This window comes from Enoplosus armatus, chromosome 7 (assembly GCF_043641665.1).
Source record: "Enoplosus armatus isolate fEnoArm2 chromosome 7, fEnoArm2.hap1, whole genome shotgun sequence".
Taxonomy (NCBI): Eukaryota; Metazoa; Chordata; class Actinopteri; order Centrarchiformes; family Enoplosidae; genus Enoplosus; species Enoplosus armatus.
The window spans coordinates 22,491,495-22,499,950 of NC_092186.1; the positions used below are offsets into that span (position 1 = coordinate 22,491,495).

At 44.5% G+C, this 8,456-nt stretch overlaps 1 protein-coding gene across 3 annotated transcripts; it reads right to left on the bottom strand.

Annotated features, from left to right (window-relative positions):
* Positions 1-37: 37 nt before the first annotated feature.
* c7h1orf210 (chromosome 7 C1orf210 homolog) lies at positions 38-7,645 on the bottom strand. 3 transcript variants are annotated; one of them, XR_011597431.1, is made up of 5 exons: positions 7,530-7,645; positions 2,783-3,412; positions 2,389-2,583; positions 1,565-1,976; positions 38-1,335 (listed from the first exon to the last, which is right to left on the bottom strand). XR_011597431.1 is itself a non-coding variant. In XM_070909246.1 (4 exons), the coding sequence occupies exons 2-4, from the start codon at positions 2,838-2,840 to the stop codon at positions 1,777-1,779; spliced, it is 453 nt and encodes a 150-aa protein (XP_070765347.1). In that variant the 5' UTR covers positions 2,841-3,412; positions 7,530-7,645; the 3' UTR covers positions 38-1,776. The 3 variants fall into 3 exon arrangements, 1 of the variants encoding a protein (XP_070765347.1); XR_011597430.1 differs by having other exon boundaries at positions 38-544; positions 1,287-1,976; XM_070909246.1 differs by having other exon boundaries at positions 38-1,976.
* Between the last annotated feature and the right edge of the window lie 811 nt (positions 7,646-8,456).

The window sequence follows — 8,456 nt, forward strand, 5'->3', positions numbered from 1 at the left end:
TAGCCTACTGTACTTCTTTAAAGTAAAAAAAATCTGAATGCTGTAGGCCTATTTTAACATTGATTACTACTTTACACCATTTTATTTCAGTGGAAAATATTGTACTTTTTACTCCATTAGCCTTCATTTATTACCAGAAACATTTCACATTAAAATGTTAAACCAAAAACATGTGATAAAGTTGTAAAATATGATGCATTATTATAGATTCAACTACCCAACAGTAAAATAGTTAAAAGTAGTTTAACCTTGGCGACTTAATATTACATCGTTGTTTTGTTTTGTCAACACCCATAGTAGTGATTTCAAATTCCCTTTTATTTTGAAGGCGTCGTCGCCGTTGTTCCGGTGTCGCTCCGGCTCGCCTACGTGGACTTGACGCGCCCGTGTTTCCGTGTTGGAGCCTCGCCTGACAGCTTCACGCGGAACTGTCAGACCGCTCTCATCAGCTGGATGGTCTCAGAGGACCCGGAACGCCCCGGGCCTCTTTCTCGAGACACAGTGTCAGCCTTAATTACCGCTGATGATACCGGCGCTGCAAAGTCTAAAAAGAAAGAAAGGTGAGGCGTGATCATTCCAGTGTTTGACCAATGAGGTGAACGACAATCAAGACCAAATGGTGGAGAGACCAATTCTCAGAAGTTAGTTACGTCCATGGATTTAAGAAATAGTCTTGACCTGTGCAGACAGACAGGGTTTTGGTTACAGGTGGATTTGTATTGAGCTTCCATTATTTACAACATCCTGACCAAACCGTATGGTAAGTGTACAGTAGGGGAATACTGGATTCATGCACAGTCCCACAGCAAAAAAAAAAAACCCAGTGAAGTGGGCAGTTACTAATTACAAGTAGGCTAATGCTTTTACTATAATTGAGTCTGCCTACTTTTTTTTGTTTTTTTTATGGATCTCGAGATGACCTTTTCTGCAAAAGTGTGCGAGAGACGCATTGTGCTTGCATTTTATTTCAATTGCAGCGTAGGCCTGCAGTGATGCTTGTAAAGATATAGGCTCAATTTGCTTTTCTCTTGGAAAGTGGATTCACTCGTCTGAACCCCCTTTGTGGAGTCTCAGCGTTGTCCTCTGCGTTGCTTCCCCGGAGCTCTCTACGAAATCTGAACATGTGACACACCCGTGGATACTGGCCCCTGCACCTTTGTTTGCATGTACGCTGACAAAACGTGATGGGAGTGGAATGTTCCTGTTTGCGTTCGGCACACCTCTATCTGTCTAAATCATACGGACATATATTCATTCATTCATTTATTTATTTATTTTTGCCTCACCCGTGCTGTCAGATCAACCGATCAATCACCCAATCAGGTCAGCCAAAAGCTGTCAACAGACACAACAGGTGATTGGTTAATGTTTCAGGACAAAATTCCTTCCCTGATTATCGCTTAGAACTGAGAAACATATTATGGCTATTGACTGCTGTCAGTATACTGACGAATGAGGCAGGCAAAACAAGAATGGCTTATATTTATCGTCCTCAGTATATTCTGAAATTCTCTCTCATGGATCCTCAGATCGCACATTGAGAGCTACTGCCGCGATAACGCACCTTACAGTCATTCTGCTCTCCTCTGACGCTCTTGAGCGCTGGTATTCACATTTTTATACCTTCCTAACCTTAACCAATGTTTGCCAAGTGTCTGTTTCCTGATCAACAATGCAAATCTTGCTCAGAAAACAGAAAAATGAAGAGAAGGTGGGAGTGTAGTAGGTGGTTCGGGGTGGTTTACACAGCCGAGGAGGTGCAGAGACAGTCTCAGACTAAGAGATGGTGAATTCAATTTCATCCATCTCCTCCTCCGTGTCCTCCAGGATCTCCGCTGCCCTCTCAGCCCTCGCTCTCTCACTGGCCGGGATGTAGTTGTCCTCAATGAAGCCGTCGTCGTCGTCCTCGCCCATGTGAGGGACACAGTGAGGGTTGATTCCACGACCCTGTTGCATGGCAAACTCCACCTCCAGCCCTGGAAAGCAGTAATAGAAACACAAGAGTTGGACCAACAATCGTTTAAAGGTCAGTCCTGTATGTTATGTTCAACGACGTACAATTTGAAGAAACTAATGAACTGGATTCGTGTGATGAGACGGAGATTTGGCAGAAAAGCGTAGCGTTTATTGATGTTTTCATTCTTTCTGCATTCCAATGTTCATTCCAGTCTTGATATTGGTGCCACCTCTGTAAAACATGCATCGCCTCTTGTGTAACCCAGAGGAAGAGTGTTTCTGGTCATCACCAGTGAAGTATCACTGTCCTCAGTGCTGAATACAAACAGGCTGTACACACTGGGCGTCAAAATATAGCAGCATTTTCACCTACTGCGCAAAGAATGTCGAGGTTTGTTATATTAAGGCATGTTTTATGGGTGAAAAACAAACCTGACGGGTCGCACTGGCTAACAGTGTCCGTCTCCCTCAGCCGCGTGTGCCTGTAGCTGGCCAGGTAGCGCCGCACCACCTGGCATTTAGCCAGAATGGCGACGACAATGGAGACGGAGATGGCTGTGACCAGGACGGCCACCAGGAACTCCCAGTTGTGAGACGTATATTTGCCCCTCTGGCTTGTCAAAGTGTCTGCAAGAGAGGAAAACGAATCACATGCTTGATTGTGAAGCAGCCTCCCGGCCTGATCCCAGGCTGGTGTCTCCACCCTTGCCATTGTGGGAAGCACTTAAGTACTCAATCTCAGCTCAGTCCCAAACACAGAATCCTCTGTCACGAGATTCAGACAAGCAAAATCTTCTCACATTTGACGAGGCTGACGAACTCTTACCATTTTGTGTTGCTGGTGGCGCAGCTGCAGAGGGTGTGCCGTTTGATGATAGTTCCATCTGGCTTTGCTCTTGTTTGTGCAGTCTCTTTTGGGGTGTGACTTCTCCTGTGTGGCTCCTGTGGGGATTTGCCTCTTGTTGGATGAGACTTGTCTCTTGCTGTGGGGCACCATCAACTCTAGCATGAAACCATGGAGCATGGGTGTATAGCACACATATGCCAGTCAAAGGACAGTTTTAGTGACCTGCTAACTGGGAGTATCTCTTTCTACAAGATCCGCAAACTTCTGTAAATGAAGCTGGCGAGAGGGATTTAATCCCCTCACCAAGCGACGTTTTGGCAATGTGCAGAGCTGGTTACTGTTGTATTGCCTTCAGCAGGTAAATGATGTGGGACGGGATCTGAGGGACGGGATCTTGCAGGGCAGGCATCTCCCCAGATGAGGGAGGTAGTTGTCTGGAATATTTCTGTTGACCAGGAGGGAGTTAAACCTTCAGAGCTCCACTAGGTGGCAAGGTTGAGTGACAGGGGACTGATTGGTTCAGTAACAAGTAGAAGGTGGGGGCAGCATTATCTTCCTTTGTATGAGCTGAAATATGAGCCAGCGTCCTCTTGCTGCAGTCAAACGAGGCTTTAGAGAAAGTGTGAGAGAGAAATAGAGAAAAAAGTCAGTGTGAATCTTTGAATTTTAACACACAAAAAGATAAAATATCATCCTTTTCATTTATGTAGAATATCAATGAACTACAATGCCCCTATATCCCGTGTGCATTATGGCTTTGAGTTCTTTTAGACTCTTTGTGCCAGTAAATGCATATTTCATAGCAGAGCCACTCAAAAAGAACACGAACAATCAAACGACCTAAATATTTCACTTAGTATGTATGAAGAGTGAGAGTGTCATCATAAAAAGGAGACGCTGCCGGGATCCTTTAACTCCAGAAGCCATAATTGAGTACAAGCTGTCAGGAGCTCAAGAGGATATCATCCACAACAGGAAAAGTGTGTCGCAAACAGGAAGTCCCACATACTGTTGGACCTTCCTCCGTGGGTCTAGCTGACACAAAACATTGGTGAAATCACCAATATGTGTGTGTGTGTGTGTGTGTGTGTGTGTGTGTGTGTGTGTGTGTGTGTGTCTATGTGAAAGAATCTGATCTGATGTGTGCTTCACAGCTTCCTACGATACGAGGGGCCACATACTTAATGATTCTCAAAGGACAATTAAATGAAGCCTACCGGACATTATTTGTTTAGAACAACACATTTAAAAGCTCTCCAATGAAATTTCATGTTGCCATGACACTTGGCCAACATATGAAGACGATGCAGATTTATGATTTATTATTTTTATGATTGGATTTTGGAGGAAAACCAGCATTTTTGGGAAATACACTTACTCACTTTTTTGGCAGAGCATTAGAAGACAATTCTAAGCTGGAGCCTGTAAACTTAGCTTAACACAAGGACTGGAAAGGGGGGGGGGGCAGCAGCTAGAGTCCCCCCCCCCCGCTCACCAATTAACACATCTTGTTTGTTTAATCCATACAAACCACAAATACCAATAACTTCCCAAAGTCTTTGCTCGTTGCCTGGCAACAGTTCCCCCTTTTCCAATCTTGGTGCTAAGCTAAGCTAACTGGCTGCTGCTGGCTGGAGCGCTATATTTACTGTACAAACACGACAAATGGTGTTGATCTCCTCATGTAACTCTCAGCAAGGAAGCCAAGAAGCGCATTTCCCGTAACGTCTAACTATTCCTTTAATGGTACATTTGTATTGTAAACCACCAATGATATTCCCATTTCCAGTCTATATTTTTGTGATCCCCATTGAATTGTGTCATGGATTCAACCTCTCACTTGCCGGACTCACAACGTCAGGGATGTTCTGAATGCAAATACAGGCCTGTCATTCACAGAAGCTCGGTGTTTGAAAGACGGAGGACCTTTGTGTCCAGCTATATTCAAATTTGCCAGATATTTGCATGCATGAGTCTACAGGCTGGCTCCCCGTGTTTACAGCAGAGCTGTGAGGATGCAGTCAGACAAGTTCACTGTGCGCTATCTGTAGGCCTGGCTAGCACCTGTATTTTTGATGTCTTCGACCTGTACTGAACGTCATAGTTTTAAAGGGCATTTTAGTTTGTTTTCCCCCCTTTTCTTTTACCATTTTCGAGTGTTTTTTTTTTATCATGTTAGGGCATAAATGTTTTATGTTTTCCAGATATCCTATAAAAAGTACTGTACTGATGTAAAAACAGTTTTGGACATGTGCTTAGATGAGACGATTGACACCACTCTCATGTCTGCTGACTAAATGTGACGCGACAGGCAGGCAGGCGGTTAGGTTAGCTTAGCTTAGCTTAGCATAAAGACTGGAAATGGGGAAACGGCCGGCCTGGCTCCGTCCAAAGGTGACAGATTCTGCCAACCAGCACCTCTGAAGCTCACTGAGTAACACAATACATAAGTCAATAATTCAATCCGTGCAAAAATCGAAGGATAAAAAAAACGTTGTCTGGTGAATTAGTTCAAAATATTAAAGCTGCTAGCCTGATATTATTCCAATGGAGCCTTGTAAATCACAAATGTAGACTTCTTGTTCACACCGATCGACTGACCCTTACCTAAAAGTGAAAGTCATTTAGAATCTCATTCACATGTTCTGCCCTTCTCCAAAATGCGGTTGTTGCATTCTTCTGCAGCCTAGCTGAAGATTTGTGTATCTCTCTCTCTGTCTCTCTATCTTTCTTGGCTCTGAGGTGATTTTTCAAAGCAAGAGGAGTCCGGCTGCTTAGCGCCAGCCATTAGGCCTCTTCCTTCTCGTCTTCTACAGCTATTCTCTTCAGCAGTGTTGTTCTGTAAACACGGCAACGGGGCTGCCTTTATCTCTTCCTGTTCTGTCCTCACACAGGCAAAGCACAACAAAATATACACACCGAGCAGCACAGGACCGGGAGCTGTGGGAGAGGAGCCCTGGGAGCGAGAAGCCTTATGTGTGTCAGACGTGATAGTGTCTGGGAGCTGCACTCTGCACTGCTGCCGTGCATTTGTTTGTGTTTGTAAGCGAACGTGCACGTGAAAGAGGCGGCATTTGCATCTTTGTCTGCATTAGTCTGTGTTTGAATATTATTCTCAAAGAGAGGAGTCAGTTTTTCCTAGTCATTCTTTGTTTCAGTGCCCCAAATTGTGAGTCGAGTGTCAGTTTATAGACACTAATGATGGCCGGGGGGGGGGGGGGGTTGAAATGTTCTTTCTGTCATCAAACTGAATTAAACATTAAAAATTATTTTCGGTTCATGGGGCGCGATCACATTCTTTTGAACAGACAAATTGACTGTAAGCAATTTTATGGTTTGTAATTTGATTATGCTGGTTGAAATGTCAATTTATGCAGTGGTGGAAAATAAGTACATTTTCTCATGTACTTGTACTTTACTTGAGTACTCCTACTTTATGCAAAAGTATACCTTGTACTGTTTCATTACATTTCAGAGAGAAATATGGTACTTTTTACTCCACTTCATTCATCTTATCATCAGCGTGCATTTTGAAAACCGCTCACACAAACTGCACTGGCTCCCTATAACTCAAATCACCCGAATCATACTCGACTAAGCAAACATCTCTCTGGCTAACAGAATCACAGACATTCATACATCATAGAGGATCAGAGAGCCGTCCTTCAGTTGACCCTCGCCACAGCAACATGCAGCAAGCCTCCCTCTTTCCCTCTTATCCCACTGCCAAGATCTGTATTTTTGCCTTTCTTTGAAAATGTGTGGAGGAGTCAGGCGGTGCCATTGTTTGTCAAGGATAATAGCGCAAGGTCTGATGCGGTGCGGTGAGTTAAAAAACAGCTGGCACAGACATTGTTTACGCGCGTGATCGCTGTGAATCAAGCTCAGAGAGCCCATGCAAACTATTTTGCTGTGAAAACTGCGTGTTTCGAAGAACGATTAACCTATTGTACTTTTGTGCTTTTCCCCTCTAAGTTTAATTGAAGCGAGGTCATAATAGCTGAAGCGAAGTGGCCGGGTTTGGTTTTTGCCTCTCAGCCCCTGGAATAATGGCAGTGTCAACAGAGAAACTGCAGGGACGCGATGGGGGGAAAGCCAACCTTAGTCTACGTGGGGCTTACACAGCAACACACTGCACACGCCTGCATTATGACAGCCAACTGCGATATTAGATATTTAAAGATTAGCCTTAGCACCTGGCTCCTTTTGTTCAATAGATGCTGTAGAACTGAATGTGTGCTTCTATCTAAGACAAAAGATGATAAACAAACATCTTCTGGTGAAAGTGAGCTGCTTATGCTGCAACACTGTTTTGGGTGAAAACAGCAAGTGGCCAGCAGGTGCAGGATGTGGTTTGGCGACCAGGTCTTTAAAGTGAAAACACTTTGGAAATGTAGAACAATTTATATGATGATTCATGTGATTTTACTGGCAATGCCTTCTTCAGTCTGTCCTCCTTTTTGGTCAAAACCCAAAGTAAACCTATGAGTATATCTGACAATGTACGTTTTGGAGCATTTTCAAAGCACATTCTCAGCACATTGTGACATTTCCGTACATTATTTGGTAATTATTGCATTATCAGTTCACATGATAAGAAATCGCCCCACAAGCAAGTCAAGGCAGTCATGTGATCTTTGCATAGTGCAGCGCAGTCTGTAGACGAGGCTGTCAAAGCTCCCCGCTTATAGCAGACCAGTTGTTCTTTCCAGTCTTACCCGCTCACCTGTCTGTGTGGTTTCCTCCAGCTTCAGCGAGTTCACCTGCCGTCTGTCCGCTCTCGCATTTCACGCCGGCCTTGACTGCATTTCCCTACGCTTTCGCCTGTAAAATGGAAGAACGTTGTGCAAAGGTTGAACGAGGCGTGCTCTGCAGCTGCTCCCCTGAAGGACAAGTTAATGGGTAACTTTGTAACTAAGGTGTGCTCCCTCCCGCCCACTATTGCTCCGTCTCTGTCCAATGGCACGGCAGACCTTGTCAGAGGCAATGCTGTCACTCAGCACTGCCAAACCAGGAAGAGGTTAAACATGACTTATGAGCTTAATGGCATATTTTAAATAGTAACTACCAGTTTGCATTCATAAATGGAAGTGTGAGCAACCAGTCAAACCTGCCTTTCTTGCAAATAGATGTTCTGTTTGTTTAGATATGCTTCCAGTGGGTAATCAAATAATACTCTCTGGTATCAGCTTTGTGTGGTTTTTCCACCTCTTCTCCTTGTAGTGTGTGTGTGTGTGTGTGTGTGTGTGTGTGTGTGCCTACCAAGCGCCACGCCTTGCTTTGTTTATCTAACATCTAAACCCTTTGCTCAGTCCTTTTCAGATGAGGGAGGAAATCAGACGAGATACAGAATGTGGCAACAAGGAGTTCTGTTTATTTAAGACGTACAGCCTGAGGGGAGAGAACAGACCTCTGGTGGCTCTGAGAGGAAAAGCGAGGTGACCCTGAAAACAATAGGGCCACTTCCCGGCCACTCTGCACTGCAATCCGCATCTTTACATCTCCCTCCCTTACTCTTCCTCCTTCCCCCTCCCCCTCCCTCCCGCCATATGTTCCAGGATGCTTCATCTGCATGTCTTGGGGCAGATGGCAAGGACGAGGATGGGTTGGGACAGTAAAATGATAACTCAGCATCAGCTGAAAGAAGCAGTAG